General features: G+C 39.9%; 1 protein-coding gene across 3 annotated transcripts in view; it reads left to right on the top strand.

The window, feature by feature from the left end:
• Window positions 1-22,361, top strand: part of LOC136882025 (oxysterol-binding protein-related protein 2) — a 495,565-nt gene that overhangs the window by 437,793 nt on the left and 35,411 nt on the right. For 2 of the 3 annotated variants that reach the window (XM_067154531.2, XM_067154530.2), the window contains 3 exons: window positions 4,641-4,753; window positions 10,584-10,668; window positions 14,234-14,338. In XM_067154531.2, the coding sequence (XP_067010632.1) occupies window positions 4,641-4,753; window positions 10,584-10,668; window positions 14,234-14,338 (303 nt within the window). The remainder of the gene's footprint in view (window positions 1-4,640; window positions 4,754-10,583; window positions 10,669-14,233; window positions 14,339-22,361) is intronic. The other variant, XM_068229471.1, reaches the window with a different exon arrangement.

The raw sequence follows: 22,361 nt of genomic DNA, 5'->3' as shown, positions 1-22,361 counted from the left end.
GGAGCTAATGGAGGTGAAATGTACGATGGCGAATGAAATAGGGTGAGTACGTGGAAGGAAGTGGCTGTGGCCTAGGAATAAGAACTGTCCTGGCATTTTCCTGGAGGTAAAAATGGGAAATCACAGAAAAACATTGTCAGGACAGCTGATAGTGGCGATCAACCTCGCGCGTCTCCCTAATAGCTGTAGCGCGGCTCCTCCGCTCAGTACACATTAGTCCGCTATTATGAAATATATGTACTAAAAGATACTTCCAATGATTTTGTTTCATGAGTCAAAGAATAGTCACAAGAGTTGAACCATTGCTCCACACAAATAACATATATTCTACAGGGTGTGTTTATCAAAGTTTGACAGAAACATTGACCCTCGATCAATATTATGAACGGGAATAATAGTCGTTGTTTCAGGTCTGTTACTAACGTTCCATCCACTTTGTTGCTGCCAATGTCACCTGTGTGCTTGTTACTCTCAGATGAAAGGGGGAAAGAATTTTCGTCTTCAGAGTCACATACACTAAAATCTGACATTTCATTTGTCTGTATAATCCAATATTGAAACTATATTGGTATCACTAATATGTGTTGGCAACTCCATTTCACCTGAAATGGAACTTGTGTATTACACAACTCCCACTAACAGGAGGAAAAACTCCGCAAAATAATGAGGGGATTTCTCTCACGAGTAGAGTTGAAGGAACAGCTTCCATCTATGTGCATGTTTGTGTATCTCCTCAGCTATCAAGGCCGCAAAATATGCCCCGAGAGAAAGAAATCCGTGAAATGGGAAACCACAGGAAAACCATTTTGAGGATGGCTGACGGGCCTCTTTGTCTCCTGGGTAAAAGAGAATATTATGGAATGTGTGAAAATGTGGGAACATTGCAAGTGTTGGTAGAATGGAGTTTCTGACAGACACACACTAATTGATTACGTGTGATGCACAGTGGTTCTCAAGGTGTGCACCATTGTGAAGGGAAATAAGTGTGGGAACCTTAATATATGTAGGTACATTATTCTCAGCTTTTACTCGTAAGTTTTTCTACATATCTCTCTTTAGTTATTCCAGTGTTGGAGACTAAACCATACTTCTCAACCCCCAGTTAAGTTCCTGATGCCATGAACCTACTACGCTGGCGTAGCAGGGGGAGAGGTGATACTCCCACGTGGCACGTCACAGGTGGCGGATGGGGGGGGGTCCTAACCGGCTTGCCGGCAGACTTGAGAGAAATACCTCTCGCGGACCAAACACCCAACCCCCTGTGGGTGGGGGACACAGACGAAGAATACACCCACGGTATCCCCTGCCGGTCGTAAGAGGCATCTAAAAGGGACAATCAAGAGGGTGATTGTATTAGAACCATGAAAGTACTTGTGATTAGTACCACCACATGGGGAACGCAATGGGTCGCTTTTACTTGCGCGTAGTACCACTATCTTAGGGGTACCAAATGGGTTTGTGATTAGTAGCAACAGAGTGCGTACCAGGCGAGTTGGCCATGCGGTTAGGAGCGTGGAGCTGTGAGCTTGCATCCGGGAGATAGTGGGTTCGAATCCCACTGTCGGCAGCCCTGAAGATGGTTTTCCGTGGTTTCCCATTTTCACACCGTAATTAAGGCCACATCCGCTTCCTTCCAACTCCTAGCCATTTCCTATCCCATTGTCCCCATAAAACCTATCTTTGTTGGTGCGACATAAAGCCACTAGCAAAACAAAATAAAAAGTAGGCGTTAACGGCTTCTAAAGTACCTGTGATTAGTACCACTTTAGGAGCGACACCATGGTTCTGGCTTGCCTATGATTAGTGCCCACTATATGAGGAACACCACGGGATAGTGCGAGTCCCTCTGGTTAGTACACGTATGTGATGAACACCATAGGTTTGCGTTGCCTGTAAATGGCGCTGCAATGTGCAAAACGCCATAGGTCTGTATTAAATGTGCGAATTTCATTACCTGTGAGTAGTACCATAATGTGTGAAATACCGCGAGTCTACGCTACTTTTGATTAGTACCGCAACATGGCAAATACCATGGTTCTACTTTACTAGCGATAAGTACCATTATGAGGGGCCGATGACTTGGATTTTGGGCCCCTTCAGATTAAAAGCATCATAGATACAGTATTGTGCTATAGATGCAGTCCTTTGGTCAGTAATACTATTGTTTTACGTCAGTTGCTGTGAATGTGAGGCACTGCAGGTCGGATCCAGTGATTGTTCTAAATTCATATTCATCCATTCATTCTTTGTCCTCACGTTGAGTGTTGTGACGTTGTATTTAATGAGCATTGGTCGCATGCCTTCGTCCACCTTTTCATCTCAAGGGCTTCGTTAGAAGTGAACATACTCATCTTGATTTGGTCAAGCCACAGTTTCTGTGGACAAACGCGGGGATGATTTTATCCTACATCACACTAGAGGTCCGCTTTGACCACAGAGCGCTCCTCACTTCTTATGACGGGCATGTTACTGAGCTGTGTGCATACATTCTGATTAGATGCTATTTAGGCTCCTTGCATGGCAATTTTGACATTCCAGTTTATTCTACCAGATGAAAAAGAAACCAACCAACCCTATGGGGTGAATTATTGCTGAGTTTTAATTAATTTTGATGGGTAAACATGGAAAGTATCAGCAGAGATCTCTTATTTGTGCTAGTACCTTGTTATATAGAGTACTAGCAGGTTGACCTGCAGTCTTGGCGTTCACAGGTTGGCACTTAACCACTGATCCAGAGTAGGAGATTTTATTTTATTTTGTAATTAGTTTTGAAATTCCTTCATTGAATAAATAATTTTGTTTTATTTTAATTTTTTCCTCCCACTTAATTTGTTCAGAGAGAATGAATACCTAGTTGTACTTCATCTTAAAACAAAAATCACCACCACCATGTATAAAGGTGTATCAAAAGGAAACAGAACAAGGGCCACAGGATGAACAAGGTTTATTTCAAAAGTAATCTCCAAAGTACACATGCACTTGTCTCATGTTTCACAAAGCGTTGACTACACTTTTCATGGAATTCGTATGGCTGAGATTGGAACCAGTTGTGTACGTTGTTCGTGACTTCATTGTCAGAGTAGAAGCACCAGTCCTTCATTGCCACTGTATAGCCCTGATGTTTTGCCATGTGACTTCCATATCTTTGATCTGTTAAAAAAAAGAAAAAGGAAAAAAGGGCATTAAAAGGTTGGTGCTTCTACTCGGACAATGAAGTCTTGAACAGTGTTTGCTGCAGATTCCAATCTTTGCCAAAGGAGTTTTATGAGCTTGATATTCACTGCTCATTGAAATGGGGGAGTGTGCATTTGACTGCAGAGGCTACTTTGGGAATAAACCTTGTTGATTTCATTCTTTGGCCCCTGTCCAACGAGGGGCGTTCAGTATACAGTATAATGCAACACATTTTGTGTCTCGGCCATTTTCGGTCTTAAAAAAAGGGAATTTTGTTTGGGACATCTTTGAATATTCCCACTTCATCTCGTAGATTTTCATTAATTTTCGATAGGTGGCAGCGCTATAACTAGCCTTCAAAATGGCATCTGCAATGGAGGTACATACCAAGCATAGAGCAGTTATTGAGTTGTTTTTTTCTGCTATTGACTTTACGTCGCACCGACGGTGGGACAGGAAAGGGTAGGACTGGGAAGGAAGCGGCTGTGGCCTTAATTAAGGTACAGCCCCAGCATTTGCCTGGTGTGAAAATGGGAAACCACAGAAAACCATCTTCAGGGCTGCCGACAGTGGGGTTCGAATCTACTGTCTCCCGAATACTGGCCGCACTTAAATGACTGCAGCTATCGAGGCATCGCAGATATTCATATGCACTTGCAGAATGTATATGGAGACCTGGCAGTAGAAAAAAGCATGGTGAGTCGTTGGGCGAGGCTTGTTTCATCATCACAACAAGGTCGAGCAAACCTGTCTGATCTGGACTGTTCTTCCTCGTCCACCCTACAGCCCGGATCTTGCGTCTTCTGACTTCAGTCCGTTTGGGCCAGTAAAGGATGCAGTCCGCGGGAAGCACTACGTGGAAAGTTATGGATGCAGCACGACGTTGGCTCCAACATCGACCAGTCGAATGGTACCATGCAGGCATACAGGCCCTCACATTACAGTGGTGTTAGGTCATAGGACTGAGCGGAGAGTATGTTGAAAAACAGGGTATTGTAGCAAAAGGATTGGGGAATAACATGGTGTATTTGAATCTTCAATAAAACCTACCTGCTTTTAGAGAAAAATAGTGTTACGTTATATATTGAACTCCCTTCGTATTTTCATTTGATCTGCCTTTATATCTGAAGATAATAATGAAGAAGAGTTGGTCCTTTTCCTTTTGTATGAAAATGAAAATCCACATTCTGTTTCCACTTAATCAACCGGGTCAGGAGTGGAATGAATGAAGCCCCCAATCTAGCAACGAGGATGTACTTTTGTATATTCTTGTTTATTCTTGACTCTCCTTTCTTTTGTTTCTTCTTCTTTCCACACTGACTTGTCATTATGTTTATCTTATTTGTGTTTTTTATTAGATTTTAAAAATTTATCTTGATGTTACTGGAGGCTAGTGTTTACTGAAGCTATCCCATATTTTGTGCTACTTCTTTATCAATGAAAGTGCAGCATCTGATTTCCTACAGGTGGGGTGAAGCCTACACCTGGACCAATGTGAATTGCTGTGTCCACAACATCATTGTGGGCAAGCTGTGGATGGAGCAGTATGGCACCATGGAGGTGCACAATCACACAACAGGTAGGTGTGTGCCATGACTTTATATATGCCACAGTAATGGAAAAATGAATGTAAACCAGAACAGTTGTTTTCATACTATTTAACACGTTCACGGCTGATGACCACACAAGTGTGTCACGACTCCACTTTCACGTAGTGCCAATGATGACACGTGTGTTATACTCCTCGCCAAATATTAAAGCTCTTACTTCTGCTAGTACCTATGTAAACAAGCAGACCTCTGATCTGTGCATCGTTAAGCTGCTGTTAAACATATGCTCCAACTGGACATCTGGTTAATTGTTAGTTACCATCTCCATATACTTTTTAAAGGTAAAGGTCCCACCTTTACAATCCACAAAAAAAAGTTTAATTACTAATTAACAAGTGTTGAGACATGTTTCATCCTTTTTTGGACACCATCAGCTGAAAAATACTTGTAAAATGAGTAAATTAGACAAGGTCAGAAATACACATTAAAATATGATTCGGGTTGCCGAATACATCAAGTTAAAATGCAAATTCGGCGGTGCTGGACTGTATTCTCCACTGTAGAATGTTCAGGACATCCAGGCTTGTGTCTTGAATAATATTTCATGAAATTTCTCAAGAGACAGAAGTAATTTACTTCAAACAATGCCATAACTACCTGTGTTGGTTGCAGCGCACTATTAGAGGCTGAGGCATTGGCTAGGTGTTGTGTACAGTGATTGTTCATAACACAGATTTTACCACACAGTATTTTTGTCAGAAATATTCGAAAATGTGTTTAGCTGTCATAGGAAAGTTATTGAATACCTACGACCGAACAAAACATTCTTTCTCAGATTCTACTTCATTCCCTATCACGACTCGTATGCTGCGAACCGAGCTCGATAGCTGCAGTCGCTTAAGTGCGGCCAGTATCCAGTAATCGGGAGATAGTGGGTTCGAGCCCCACTGTCGGCAGCCCTGAAGATGGTTTTCCGTGGTTTCCCATTTTCACACCAGGCAAATGCCGGGCTGTACCTTAATTAAGGCCACGGCTGCTTCCTTCCACTTCCTAGGCCTTTCCTATCCAATCGTCGCAATAAGACCTATCTGTGACGGTGCGACGTAAAGCAAATAGCCTCTCTCTCGTATGCTGCGACAAAGTGCACTGTAGGTGAAACTCTCATCGTTAGTGCCGCTGACGCACAGTGCGCATCATGGCTCCTTATGTACAGAAATATTATTGAAATAATTTAACTGATAATCTAAAATGGAAAAGGACACAGATATAAACTACGTTAAGCAAAAGCAGTGTTACAGTACCGCGTTAACGGTTACCCATATCCAAGCGGTCGCGAACGTGTTAAACTATTTACTAAATTCATCCCTCATCTATATTGTAGTGTAGTGCGTTTTGATATGCCTTTCCAGGCAGCTTAGTCCTTCGTATTTGCCACAGCAGCAGACTAGAAAATTTCTTTCTATAGGAATGCTTTACAGTATATCCATGTCAATTCATCAACTTTGTCCTTTGGTTAATCATTTAAACCTTGTCATATAGAGATTTGGGCATATAGCAATCTACGTTGGAGGATGCCTCTTGACTTCACTAGAACCCTGTTAGCTGTCATATTTCAGAGTTCCTACAGGGCCTTCAGTTACAATAGCAATTTCAGGGCATAATCCCACTGTTCTTCACCCCTACAAGCATTTCCCTACTCCATCTCATTGTCCATTTCTGCAATTTGTTTTCTGGAGACTGCAATGATGAGGTTATCAGCAAACACAAAGTTGGTCAGTCCAATTGGTCGCATACATAAGGTGGTTTCCAGTGGTCACCTTCTTGGGTACCTCTAGTGGCATATTCCCCCTGTGGGTGGGGGCAGTAGAATAACACCCACGGTATCCCTTGCCTGCCGTACGAGGCGACTAAAAGGGGCCTCAGGGGCTCTGAACTTTGAGCGTGGGTTGGCGACCACGCGGCCCTTAGCTGAGTCCTGGCATTGCTTCCACTTACTTGTGCCAGGCTCCTCACTTTCATCTATCCTATCCGACCCATCTTGGTCAACTCTTGTTCTTTTCCGACCCCGACGCTATTAGGTTTGCGAGGGCTAGGGAGTCTTTCATTTTTACGCCCTTCGTGGCCCTTGTCTTCCTTTGGGCGATATCTTCATTTTTCGAAGTGTCGGACCCCTTCCATTTTTTCTCTCTGATTAGTGTTATATAGAGGATGGTTGCCTAGTTGTACTTCCTCTTAAAACAATAATCACCACCACCACCACCACTAGTGGCATATATTCATGCAGCCCTAGTGCATGATGAACAGCTTTGCTGGCTTGCTTGTTTTATAACCAGCTCCAGATTACACGCACTCAAAGCCCTACTGATTGCCTGCCTGAGATGTACAGACACACCACACGTGTTCCCTAGTTATTTTATGCTGGTTATCCTGACTGTGAAGATCAGTTCTTCGAGTTATCATTATCAATAACAAATGCAAGAAAATGATTTGTTGTCTAGAAGTTCGAAGACAAACGAAGGAAAATTTATATGAAACAAAACAAAAATAAAATATAGTCACCACTGTCCGACTCGTTGGCTGAATGGTCAGCATACTGGCCTTCGGTTCAGAGGGTCCCGGGTTCGATTCCCAGCCGGGTCGGGGATTTTAACCTTCATTGGTTAATTCAAGTGGCCCGGGGGCTGTTTGCTTGTGCTGTCCCCAACATCCCTGCAACTCGCACACCACACATAACACTATCGTCCACCACAATAACATGCAGCTACCTACACATGGCAGATGCCACCCACCCTCATCGGAGGGTCTGCCTTACAAGGGCTGCAATCGGCTAGAAATAGCCACACGGAATTATAATTATAGTCACCACTGATCTGCATTTAGGGCAGTTATATAGGTGGCTTACCTAGTCTTTTGTTAAAGAATTGCAAAGAATTCGGAAATTTATTGAATGTAGCCCTTGGTAAATTATTCCAAGCAGAGTTATTTCACAATTTCCTTTCCACTTTGTTTCACCTCATCATCATCATCATCATCATCATCATCATCATTGTCTACTACTAAAGGAAATCCCTTGTTGCTGTAGCCACATCTGACGACCTTCTGCTAGCCTCTTAATTTGCTATATGAACCACATGCCAGTTCAGACTTAGTTCCTGATGTATGATAGCCTTGCTTGTCCCCTGGATCTCTTTTCCCAGTACCTTCGATGATGGTTTGGAAAAGTCATGTCTCAGTACATGTCCAAGGAACTTTATTTCCTCTTCTTTATCGTATTTATTAAACATCGATCCTCCTCCGATGTTCTTTAAAACAAGGTCATTTGTTCTTTTATCCATCCAACTTGTTTTTGTAATTCTTCTCCAAAACCACATTTCTGTAGCCTTAAGTATTGTTTCTTCCTGTTTTCCTAATGTCCAGGTTTCGCATCCATACAGTAGCACACTCCAAACAAAGGTTTTGAGAAATGATTTTCTGGTCTTCAATCTGAGATGGTTGTTTAGCAATAAGCTTTTCTTATTTTGGAAGGCTTGTTTTGCCACCACTATTCCTTTCTTGATTTCTGAAAGGGATCTGTTATCAGAGGTAATTACACTACCCAAATAGGAGAATTCTGTGACTTGTTCTGAATTAAAACCTAAAACCTGTTTTCCAGTTACTGACCAGGTCAGGGATGTAATGAATGAATCATATATAGGCTATTAGTGCAATGGGGTCGCCACTCCCGAAGTGATTTATTAATGGCTGATAGATGCTATGAAATGGAATGATAGTGGAGTGTGTTGCTGGAATGAAAGATGACGGGGAAAACCGGAGTACCTGGAGAAAAACCTGTCCCGCCTCTGCTTTGTCCAGCACAAATCTCACATGGAGTGACCAGGATTTGAACCACGGTATCCAGTGGTGGGAGGCCGACACGCTGCCTTCTGAGCCACAGAGGCTCTGTGACTTGTTCCATCGGTGCGTTATTTTAAGGGTTTTCTACCTGTAAGCTTCTTTTTGTCTACTATCATGGAATTTTGTTTTCTTTATATTTATTTTTAGTTTAAATTTTTCTAAGCATTTGTGGAATGTTCTGAGCATTACTCATTTCCTTTTCAGAATTCTAATTCTAGGACTACTATATTATTTTCTTTCATGAAATGGACCAGTTCTTTAGCCTTACCTGTCAATGGTAGGATAGGAAAAATTCCAATTTTGAAGTAAATATCATTACCAGAATTATCGGTGTCTGTACCATTCCTCTCTAAAAAACAAAAAAACAAACCAAAAAATGCTGCTTATTTCTTGGAGTAGAACATGCCATATTCTGCTACAACTTTTAAGATGACTTAATGAGATGATATTCTCTTACTATCCTGTGGTATTGCCTACCTAGAGTAATATACGATTCACCTCAAGGCCGTACCTAGGGGGGGAGGGGGTTAGGGAGGTTCAACCCCCCTCCGAAATAAGTGACCTTGACAAATTTAAACAGCATAATGGGTTTTGAAATAGCCTACAATAAATTATTATTATTATTATTATTATTTACATTTTATGGCCTTCATTGGACCACTCCAGCCAACTTTATACAAAGAATTTTTCAGTTTCCTGTCAGCCCAGTACTTCTTCATTCTCTCTGATCTTATCCTTCTTTCTTCGTCAGAAATCACCCTGAACATCTGGGGTTGTCCCTCTGCGGTTAACAACCATAGTTGTAAATCTGAGCTTGCTCGACCCAAGGTTAACTACCTTTGAAAGTCAACCATGGAAAGGTCTTTTAGGAAATTAGAAATAAAAATAAAAAACTAGCATTTGCAAAATAAACAATTTAATTTAACCTATACAATTTGTGCCATCTTTAAATGTTTCTCTATGAATATAGTTAACAAATTTACTGAAAACATAAATTGACATTTTAATTTTGATGAGATATACAGATTCCTTGATTTTTATGTTCTTAATGCATTTTGCACCATAAATATCAATTTCAATAAACATATAGAAAACCGGGTGAGTTGGCCGTGCGGTTAGGAGCGCACAGCTGTGAGCTCTCATCCGGGAGATAGTGGGTTCAAACTCCACTGTCGGCAGCCCTGAAGATGGTTTTCCGTGGTTTCCTATTTTCACACCAGGCAAATGTTGGGGCTATACCTTAATTAAGGCCACGGCCGCTTCCTTCCCATTCCTAGGCCTTCCCTGTCCCATCGTCGCCATAAGACCTGTCTGTGTTGGTGCAACGTAAATCAGCTAGCAAAAAAAAAAAGTATTGTTTTCATGTTATCGAGCTGTGACAAGATTTTTTTTTTTTTTTAATGAGCCAGACCTCTAAATATTCTTAATACTTAACAGTGAAACATATTGTTACTGCCATTTTTAAACAAATGATGGAAATCTTTGTGCTGCCCTCACATGTTAGTGTGTTCTGCCCTCCAGACCGCTATGAATTTATCTTTCTACTTCACCTGTTGAGTTGTAAAAGGTACTGCTCTAAAATTATTTCAAACTCTTCTTCTTGTATCTATTTGAAAGTAAAATATATATATATTACTATAGTTTTTGTTTTCGGAAGCCCCCTTCCCCTGCCCCCCAAATCATAACCCCCTCTGAAAAAATTTCCTGGGTACTGCCTTGATTCATCTGACTAGAAAGGAGCTGGGTTTAATTTTAAAATCTTGGTAAGGCTTGCATTTATTTGGGAAATTTATTTTTCTTTTGTAATACTGAGAATCCTGTGTTCAAAAAATGATTCTTGAAAAGAAAAAAAGGGAAAAAGGCCTTAATGTCCTCTATATCACTAAATATCACCAAAGGAAATTTCTGCAAACAAATCGAACTAATTTAACTGTAAAAGATGTTGTTTCTGCTACTGTGTTGTAGGACACCGTGCTGTTCTCACATTCAGACCTGCAGGCTGGTTCTCAAAGGATCTGCATCGTGTTGAAGGCTTCATTACCGACAGGCAGTGAGTTTATTACATTGCCATCTGTTTCTAAAACTGCTTGTTTCCTGGATACAGATAAGATAAATTAACTCTTGAGTAAAGTCATTTTCGATGTTCCTGATTGACTTTGTGCCCGTTACAAAAACAAATTCTTAGAATATACAGTGTTATTTAGTTCACGACAAGTTGACTGAATAACAAGTGTGATATTGCTCTTACATCTTTCTCTACCGAGAAAATGACTGATTTTGAAAATTGTAACTTTCCATTCAGTTTTTAACTACATATGCCGAGAACTACATATTTAAAGTTTCAGTTGTTAATAAAACTGCCCTCTAGTTTACAATGCATAATTTTTAACTATAAAACTTTCTGTTTAGACATACTGTCCGGGGGTCAGTAAGGCCCCAACACGTTTCCAGTTTTACATGCAACTGATTTCAGTTACTGTATTTTTGCTTAACACAGTTCCCTTGATACTTGTCCATTACTTCAGCAAAGTGAAAAGTTAATTTGCATGAGTTCGTAATTACTATATTTCTCCGAATCCAAGAAGACTTATTTTTTCCTTGCCAGAATCTTGTGAAAAATCAAGGGTTGTCTTTCATTCATGACCTAACAGTAATGAACACCACTGGCAGGTACCACGGTAACCGCGGTGCTTCTTTTCACCACCTGCCTCTTTATTATACATCGCTAGCCGCGGCAACCGGTTGTACAGTGCATCCGTGTAACACCACTGGATCTTGGGAAACAGTGAAGAGAGAATGACATTCTATTAGCCTCTACAAAAAAGTTTCTCAAATCCGCAAAATGGCATCAAAACATGCAAGCCTTAGAATTCCTAGAAAGGCCTCGGCTACTCACTGGCAGAGTTATGTGTCTACTGTCCCTGATGCTTGGTAAAAGTAAGTTTTATAGACAGCAGGAACATTTTCCTGATGGATCATCGTATTGTAGAGACGTGTGGAACAGGTATTGCTGGAAAATTTTCAACGGGTTCTCTTTGATATTATTATGCCAGTTTTAAGTTAATGATTATGAAATACACAAAAATAAAGAATAATTGTGTAGCCACAAAAAAATACCCGGCATAACTAAAGCCAATGTTTGGCGTTGGTGTGAAGACACTAAAATTGCGTACTGTACAAGAAAGGCATTCTTATGATTTTTCAAAGCACTTTTTAAGCCTGATTTAACTTTTTTGAAGGAAAAAGTGGAGATCGTCTTGCATTCAGGGTCATCTTGGATTTGGAGAAAAATGGTATTAGTATGATGCAAAAGTGTCTGAATACCTCTCTGTGCATGTTAACTTGAAGTTGGATGTCACTGCGATTGCTGCTGTTGTAATAAGATGCAGCTGGGGGCTCGATGTTGTTCATTTCTATTATATTCTTGCAGAATGGGTGGATCAAGGGAGTTGAGTAAGCAATCAGACAGGGCCATTTCTGCCCTTGTTAAAGTAGACTGTCAGCAACATGGTTGTGAAGTGGAAACAGGAGGACACAACCGTAACAAAACCCTGGCCTGGTAGATCACGTCACGTGTTGATCGACGTGGACCGTTGAGCATTGGTATAGGAAAATTGCATGATGTCATTCGGTTGTGAATCTGCAGTGCACCAGGGGTAAGAGTACTGGGGTTTGAGGCTCAGACACCTTGTTCATAAACACCACCGTTCACCAGTCAATGCTGAATGCAGCGTTTGGTGGTGGAAAGAGCCTTTGATCCATAGATGACTTTGATTTTGAGTGATGAATTTTGGTATACCATGTTGTAAGATGGGAGGATGTGGATATGGCGAATACGAGGTAAATGATGCATGTCAACCTTTGTAGTACCCACAGTCAAATTTAGCGGAGATGAGGTGACAATATGGGTAGAGCCCTACACAGATGGAGATATACGCGGATAAAACTGCGAAGTTAGTTTCTTGGCGGATACAAACTGTAAAGCTAAAGGTTCCACCTATTCAATACGTTATCGTAATGGTCTATTTAGAACATCACATATTTATTTAACTTATCATAAAATACATCTATGTCAACTATGTCAAACCATAGTCTTTTTAAGCACCTAAAAACAATTCTAGACGCACCAAATAATACTATATTTAAAAAAAAAAGACATGTTACTTGTATAACATAAAAAAAAAAAAGTTAATACTAACTAGCCAATTTTTAATATTTTCCATGTAAAATGGGACTTGTTGTTTTTAAAACTGGTTTAAATGGCAAAAATAGATTCTTTTATCAATTTCACATGATTCTATTGTACATAAGCTACACCAAATCATAGACTTTTCCAATTATATATAACAAATAAATTTAGATGCACTAAACAATATTGTATTTTTCAAAAAAGACATGTTATTTGTATAGTACCAATGGGCCTATGCTATTTAGCTATATTTTTAATGTTTTTAATGTAAGAATAGGACTTGTTATTGCATATTTTTAAATTTTTGAATGTTCCTTGCTATAAAAAACTCAATGGCTGATGATGGCATAGTGGATTGCCGAAACCGGTCCCAAAGATGTATTTTATGATAAGTTAAATAAATAAGTGATGTTCTAAATAGACCATTACGATAACGTATTGAATAGGTGGAACCTTTAGCTTTACTAAGCATTGTAAAATCTTGAGTCAATACGTACAAAAAATGAAGTTTTTAATACTAAATACAAACTGTATGCCAGGGCGGATAATTTCTAAATAATGATGTTTATTGATTTTCACTCAGGTATACTCTTACTTTTTCTTGTGGTTAGGCGACCCTTGACGTTGGTATGGGAGAATGGTGATGTACAGAGCCTTGAGACCAAAAATCCGTAAATCTAATCTAAGCCTAACTGGCTTCTGCCTGCAGTTAGTTGAAGAAAGGAACAATGGTCAGTATGTGGTAGTTATCGCAAGAGAAAGTCCCTCATAAACCTGTGACTGTAGGGGCTGTGGTGCCAGGTGTCAGGCCTATTGTATTATGTTAACAGATCTATCCGTTTCAATATTTTGTCCATAATATTACTATAATATCCGTGGATAACCATTCTCGGATGCGGGTGCAGAAGAAGGAAGTGCGGATACGCGTGTTATTTTGTACATCCATGCAGGGCTCTAAATATGGGACCGTTTTTCATGGAAAGGACTTGGTCATCTCATAATATTATAGAGCACTTTTAGGGTGGAAGGTTATTAGGACATTTTGAGGAGCTACCTTTTGCCTTTGGTAGAAGACTAGTTCAGAGATGATCACTGTGTGTTTCAGCATGGTAATGCTCCCTGTTATAAAGTGGGGTCTGTTTACGAGTGATTTGTGGACAAGGTTCCGGAAACGGACTGATGAGCCCGGAGTCGTGACCTCATTCCTATAGAGTACTTCTGGGATGAACTAGAGTGACAACTTAGCTCCAGACCCCATCACTAACTATGCTCCTACCCTGTAGTAAATGTCCTACTGGGCGGTATATCCGAGTAACACTCAAAGGACAGTTTCAAGTAGTTGTCCAGATACTTTTGATGGCATAGTATATATTGGCTTAATTAGTTAATTGTATTGTGGTTATAATTGTAGTAATCTTGTTTCCAGCAAGAAGAGGCTGCACTTCCTCTACGGCAAGTGGACAGAGTTCATCCGCTGCACGGACGTCAACTCGTACGAAGAGTATGTGAAAGAAAATGCCCACAAGTTCAGGTGCAGTGAGGATCAGTTCCTAGCAGCACGCTGTAGCTAGTGTGTGTGCACGTGGAGCTCTCACTGTTAGGCTCTCGCCTACCAGACTGCAAGGCCTTCACATCAGCTTCTTTACTTAGTTAAATCGGTAGTTCAGAATCTGCCTTATGAGACATGTTTTCCTCCATTCTCACATTGCTCCTTTCGATGATGACTAAATTGTTAAATTTCTAGATATTTATTGAGAGCTTACAAATTTTGAAACATATTTTAATGTTAGGGTCCAAACTTAGTCAGGCATTGTTTTTGTGTATTTGTCTGATCCTCTTTCCTGTCTGTCTTTCCTTGCCCAACTCTTGTTCCTTCTACTTCTGATGATCCTTTTACTGCCATTCATTAGCCTTCCCTTCCTATACCTTAAGGGTGGCCAAACTCTCCTTGAGACCCAAATCTTGTCAGAAATACATCCCACAAACCAGCCATCGTAGCTGCTGTCTGCCCACATAGTGTGGTCAATAAGAAGTGTAAAAGTTCTCTCGACATGCCTGATTGATCAAACTGAACTTACTCGTTCTCAAAACAAGGGTGGTGCACGTAAAACTAGCCCACCACGAGCAGATGCAAACAGTAAATAGAAATAAGCTAACGCAAAAATTTTTACTTAGTGAAATTTGACTTTATGATGGATTCACATTCCTCGAATATCAGCTTAACTATTTTCTGTGAAAACTGGTCTAGTATCACTTTTAAAGCCACTGTAGATGGTGCCACAGTTAAATGTCTGGGAAAGAAGTCCTCCTAAGAAACGCTCACTTTGAAAAGGGGACTTGTGCATGTGTAGACAAACATTGCACTTTTGTTGTTGGTTTATGCTGAGTCATGTCTGAATCAGTATTGTTATTGGCATTGTTGAGTACCATGTTGTTATCCTGGTTAAACATCTTAGAGATATTTCAAGGAAGATAATGCTTCTGATATTTAAAGTTCGTCAGATAGTTCTCATTCTCAGATTAGTGAAAGATAGGCACAAGAAATATTTGCAATTATCCACAAATTGTGGTAAGGGAAGCTAAAGTACATGGAAAGGAGCACTTCAACCTTGTGAATAAACCAGTAGACTTCCAAGAACTGGTGAAGTGTGCAAGTATATTTACCTTCATAACTATTTGTAGTTTAACAATGATATTAATCATTTCTTGTAGGTACTTTCACAATTTTCTCCATGCCATCGGCAGAAACATACTGTAAATAGAGGTGATTGAGAAAATGAATGCCTTCTTATTTTCGAAAAAAAAAAAAAAAAAAAGTAAACACATTCTTAAATATGTGAGGTTCATTATGAATACGAGTCAACTCCTCATTTTTTTCTGACATGCTTTACGACTGAATATGATTATTGCTGAATTTGAATTAGGCCTATTTTAATTTGTAAAACCGAATTGTTGTCACTTTTATGGACGCAAAGTAAATTAATGCATTTTTTTCCTCCTGTAAAAATAGAGAAACATGATTTGACCCCTTTTCAAAATAATGAATTCAATTAGTGTCAAGACGAGAGTGATAATCTTGGCCTTTCAGTACAGGTTTCTCAATGTAGCTGGTCAAGTATACAGACTTGTGGATCATTCTTCCACTTTATAAGTTTTCAAAATAGGCATTTACATTTTTGCTTTGAAGAAGTTGCAAAATTTTTGGAAAAATTTGTCTAAGTTCAACACTTCGTCACTATTAGTATTGATATAAATATGTCTTATGGCTGGGGGGTCATACGTAAATTTCTGTCACAAAGTTAGTGATACAAAATGTGCAACATGTTACCTACCAACCGTGCAGGCTGTGATGTGAGGTATTGTTGGATGGCCATGACTGAGAAAAGAGTTAAGAGTACAGATGGTCATTGTGATCGTGCAGGCTGTGATGTGAAGTATTGATGGATGACCAAGACCATCAAAGAGGCCTCATATCATCATGCTCTAGAGAAGCGATTACTGTATTTCATTCATGGTAGTTTCGTAAGCCTTGAGTCAGTTTTGCCCCTTTCGATGCACTGAATCCTTCACTTGTCGACTCCAAATTCCACGCAGATGTCTCTCGGAAACTATTAGTTAGATGCAAATAAATTAATCATTATCAGTTCGAGTTTGATTTATTGAAAGATATACGAGGGTCGAATCATAAGTCATGGCAACTATTTTTTTTCTCGCGAACAGGAGACAACACAGAAAATCTAAGATATGCATTTGGAAACATAGGGTATGTACTTATGCATAGTGCCTGAAGACAAATTCTGACTGCAGGAGATTCTCGTAGGAAAGCGACAGAACACAGGCCATTGGTAAACATTGTTTTATTATGGTATAGACAGCAAATACGCAAGACTACGTACGAAGGACAGGTCTCCACTGGTTACAGACCTCCAAAATAATCACCCAAGGTTTCCACTGTACGTTGCCAGATGTGGGGCAGGCGCTGAATACCATTCGCTGCATGTGTATCCCTAACGTGTGACACCTCTCTCCGAAATGCTGTTACGATATCCTTTGTTAGCAAACCGTTGTCCACGTAATGGGTTCTTGACTTTGGGGATTAGATCATAATCACACATCTAACGCTTCCCGCAGCTCTGCATGGCATTGGCGTGCATACCTGCTGCGGAAAACTACTATTTTAATATACGATCGTTGCTCCTGCTTGTTGACTTACTTTTTGTGACGCTCTCACTCACACACTGAACTTGGGGGCATGCTTAGACCCACACTGTTGTTTACATACACCATCTAGTGGCATCATACGCAAGTACATACTGTACGTTTCCAAATGCATATCTTAGATTTTCCGTGTTGTCTCCTGTTCGCGAGAAAAAAGTAGTTGCCATGACTTATGACTCGACCTACGTATTTTTGATCCCTTGATTTTCCCCAAAACAACGATGGAGCTCTGTTAAGCATTACCTCGCACGACATTCTACGCATACACTTATGCCAAGCAGTGCTAGTATTGCCCTGTGGCAAACAAGGTTTTTGGCACTCCAACTTCGGGCCATCGTGTGGCAGTGTAAGATTTCACACACTCAAGGCTAGCCTCATGTAACATTCTTTCATCTTAGTTCTTTTAAACCATGTAGAGTATTTTTTATTTAGATTATAGTTTTCAAATCGTAACATCGACATTCGCATTCATCCCCCATCCCTTCTGGATCCACAGGGCTGTGATATTTTTGGTAAGAAAAATCTCCTTGATTACAGACTTACAAGACAGTAATGTTTATATTTGGAAGTCATTACCAACATTTTGACAGTGCAGAAACATGTTTAAAACATAGGTAATTCATTTACTGACTTACTGATATACTGTTAAAAACCAAGCGAGTTGGCAGTGCGATTAGGAACATGCAGCTATGAGCTTACATTCAGGAGATAGTGGGTTTGAACCCCACTGCCGGCAGCTCTGAAGAGGGTTTTCCGTGGTTTCCCATTTTCACGCCAGGTAAATGCTGGGGCTGTACCTTAAGGCCATGGCCGCTTCCTTCCCACTCCTAGCCTTTGTCTGTCCAATCGTCGCAGTAAGACCTATCTGTGTCAGTGTGACATAAAGCCAGTTGTAAAACAAATATATATACTACTGTAAAAGAAGTTATTGTCAATTGAATCCTTTGAAGGTATTCTTGAACCTAGAAGAGAACATGTCTCCTCTGTCAATATGAGAACTACCAACTCCTTGTACATGTAGCAGACTGCAGTTTCTAGGCCTTGAGATCTTGTAGGCAGTAGTATGACATGTGACATGACGTTCACAAATCATCATGCTAACATCTCTATTTCTCTTACATCTAACCAGTGACACGACACAAGGGTTTGAATCAAGGTTTACTGGGGTGAATGTCTCTGGATTTTGACCTGTTATTGTAATTTTATTTTGAGCAGGGGAATATGAATTTATTATAAAATGGATGTGATTATCAGGTTGCCTGAAGGGAGAAAAATAATGGTTATTGAAGTGTAGATTTGTTTAATATGATAACGATTGTAGTTTTAAGAAGCTTATCATTGTGCTCAGTGAGGTTTTCTGTCAAAGGCTTCTGACTGCAATACTGGTATAAAAATTAACAATAATTATAAGTATAGGTGAGAAGAAACTAGACTTTTTTTGTTGTTGTTCCTCTTGTGCTTCTTAAATGTTTGATGGCTAATTTTGTTTCCGACAGTTGGAAGTTATTTTAGTTCCCATCATAGAAGATTTTCTTTGTGAATGTTGCAGTCAGAACCAAATATATAATTATATGGCTAGTCTGCTTGTGCATAGGTCCTCAGCTGACCCTTCCTGACTTTCTTTACTCAACTCATGGTTCATTTCTAACATAGACAGTATGACATCCTGAAGATTAGAATGCTTTTACAATTTTTTGTCTACCTTTAATGTCACAAGTCTAATCCACATCATCCTCCTGTTCTTAAGATAGCAGATTCAATGTCTGCTAAGTTTGGTGGTGTCTGAGGATTATAATGCACTCATGCAGCCATTGGCTTCACCAGATTAAAGAATATATACTCCTCAACGGCTCTCAAAATCTACAGCAATTGAAGTCCTTTTAAACACACAATATTATTAGTTATTTTTCTTTCTGTTGCTAATAATAATAATAATAATAATTGTTTACGGCCATTCGAGACCACATTAGGTAACAATTACATGTTTCTGGAAGCCTTCCTCACAGCCCAGAACTTTAGCATCCTTTCTCTGGCAGCCTGTCTTCTTTCTTCCGTCCACCCACGGTTAAGTTTTGGTTCGTCATGGAATCCCTGAAATAATAATCATATGGCCTCGGCTCCAGTTTACAGACATTTTAAGTAGCTTTTAGGTAACGTGGCTTATGTGGCAACAAAATATTTCAACATTTATATGTTATATATTATCTGATGTACTACACGGGTGACAAGCCCTCAGAATTCTTGTAGTTCATCAGCAGACAGTAGGTGGTGGGCTACCAGAATTCTCGCTTTTAAGCACCTCACATTTCCTTCATCAGTGACACAATTGTAGGTGAGATTGAGTTCCCTATAAAGTCGCTGCATCTCTCCTTCTTTAAACTTTCATGTCTTTAACCAAATAATATTGGATATGTCAAGCTATTTCCTGGAGCTCCAGTGCGGATGTCAGCGTAGCGTCAGTTCCTGACTGATACCGATATTTGCGATTAATTACATGCAGAGCAGTTATCATAGATACCGAGTGACAGTGAATTGGATATTTCTAATGATTAACAGTTAACACTAAATGGGGGTAACTGTGCAGATAAATCCTTGCATAATTATACATAAGGCACAAACAGGCCACTCCAACTACACTGTGTTTAGAAAGACTGTTAAATGAAGCTACAAAAGGTACTGCCTTGGAAGGTATCACACCGTCCAGACTACTAAACAACCTAGTGAGTACATGTTCCAATTTTGAGGTCTTCCCTGGGTAGCCTATATATTGAATACTTGCAGAGTTACAGTAGTTTGAGTGCAGCAGTATAATTTCTTTCTTGGAGGCTTGAACTATCCGGTTTACATGGGGGTAGCAGCCTCCGTTGGGGGGCCCATCCTCAATGTGTTAATTGTACCTCCAGGCAGTGGCGACTCGTGAAAAAATCGTCCTACGTGCTACAAAAAACAAGCTAAATACGCTGTTTTAAATCTGCATATTGCCATGATGAACAACGCATACTTCAAACTTGGTAATAATAATAATAATAATAATAATAATAATAATAATAATAATAATAATAATAATAATAATAATAACAACAATACAACTTTTCTCACAATTTATAAGTCAGAACAAACAAAAATTATTCATTCGAGAAATATTGTTTTTACTAACCTAATGGCGCAACTTACATCAGTGCAAATAGAATCGTGGGAATATAGATCCCCACTAAGAACACTAATTTAATTTCACTTTATATACACTGCAGTGGATAAATAATTTGATAAATCTCCGTATAAACTTGAGCACTAACACAATGACAGAAAAAACACGCACCAGTAATATAACCGCGAGATTAAAAACCGCACAAAGCAACTGAAAGAGCTGCCGACTGATTCATTGAGACCTCCCCTATTACCAGAGTAAATGTCCGGCTCCATGGCTAAATGGTTAGCGCGCTGGCCTTTGGTCACAGGGATCCCGGGTTCAATTCCCGGCTGGGTCTGGAATTTTAACCATCATTGGGTGTATGTGTTGTCTTCATCATCATTTCATCCTCATCACGACTCGCAGGTCGCCTACGGGAGTCAAATCAAAAGACCTGCATCTGGCGAGTCGAACATGTCCTCGGATACTTCCGGCACTAAAAGCCATACGCTATTTCATTTCACCAGAGTAAATTACATTGTAATGCGGGATCACATTTAGGGTCACTCAAAGATTCTTTGACTCACCTACGAATTCCTTATTTTTGACACAAAAGGAAGATGGATATTTTAATAAGCATGTGTGAGATAGATTGCCTCCGCTTACACTTTACTTTAGAGCCCAGACGATGCTACTCTCTAGTGGCAGACTCGCTTACCACGTTCAACATCACACGGCCGACTTGATGCGTCGCAGCGAGGGATCCAGTCGGCCGCGAACATCAAGGTAGCAGGAGACATCGAGTACTTCTACCCCCTTGCGGGAGAGGAAGTAACTATAGACGGGATCAGTGAAAGTTGATCCCGGTTTATGGTATACTCCGCCGGCTAGGGGGAGTGTTGCAAGCTTGGCTGCGCCTGCGTATTGCTTCCTCCAGGCTACAGGCAAGGGCTCACTTCACATGAGCACGAGCCTTGTTCCCCGGGAGAACGGCGCTAGGTGTTCGACGGATCTCGTCCTGATTTTCACAAAACACAAATTCATATCGTACTCAAAACTAAAAGGCACCAGGATAATTTTACTGTACATAAATAATATTCCTTACAGTTTCAAGCTACGTGCTGGAGCCCGGTAGCACGTATTGACCGGCCGCCACTGCCTCCAGGCAGCAACTAGAGGTGCACTCGCACTTAGCCACGGCACAGTTGGCAGTTCATTGGCTCTTTCTATTGTGGAAGGTCACAGAGATTCTAACTACACTGCCTATAGGTTGACTTTCTTATCCCGTAGACTGCTGTCAACTGTAGTTGTATAGGCAAGCAGATAATTGTAATTTTTGACCGCACTGGGAAGGGTTAGTTAGGTCTGTAAAATCTGGTGCATTTAAAATTTTTATTTTAATTCTACCTGATGGAATGATGAAATACTCCTTTCCTAATAGAGCTGCGAGTAATTTTTGTGCTACTTATATGAAGTGTAAAGACCAAGCGAGCTGGCCAGGCGGTTAGAGCCACGCAGCCGTGAGCTTGCATTCTGGAGGTAGTGGGTTTGAACCCCACAGTTGGCAGCCCTAAAGATGGTTTTACATGAATTCCCATTTTCACACCAGGCTGTACCTTAAGGCGACACTCCAGAGATAAAAATGCATTTTTACCTAATGCAGGAATTTTCACAAAACTTTGTGGTAATTTCACTTACATAAAAGTAGATATAATAAAAATTTCATTCATATACAATTTATAGTTTTTCCATAAACTATTTGAATTTAAAAAAATTAATTCCATTTTTTTCATGAAATTTAATTAACATGTTAATGTAAATTTGTAATTAGGTAGATAATACTTCTTTTAAGAGCACTACATATTGATTATTCTGTACATAATTTATGTAAGGATATATATCATACTAAAATTTGTGTAATTTTTACGTTCTGAAATTAAATTGCTACCACTTGAAAAAATTCTACAATCAAAAATTTCATATGCAGGTTTCTTAATATAGCTGTGATACACATACCATACAAATTTTGTTACAGTTGGCTGAATATTATGGGAGAAAAATGGGATTTAAATGTAAAAATTACAATTGGCAGGAAAATTAAAGCAAAGTTCAAGTAACATTTTCTTCCTGATTCATTACCTAAGTCACCAGAACTGTCTGTTTTTCCCTCCCTTCCTTTCTTAGCAGCTTCTGTATGAAAACTGGT

The sequence above is a fragment of the Anabrus simplex genome, chromosome 10, assembly GCF_040414725.1.
Source record: "Anabrus simplex isolate iqAnaSimp1 chromosome 10, ASM4041472v1, whole genome shotgun sequence".
Lineage (NCBI taxonomy): Eukaryota > Metazoa > Arthropoda > Insecta > Orthoptera > Tettigoniidae > Anabrus > Anabrus simplex.
Note: the sequence above shows the minus strand (reverse complement) of the source record. Positions and strands in the feature narration are given on the sequence as shown.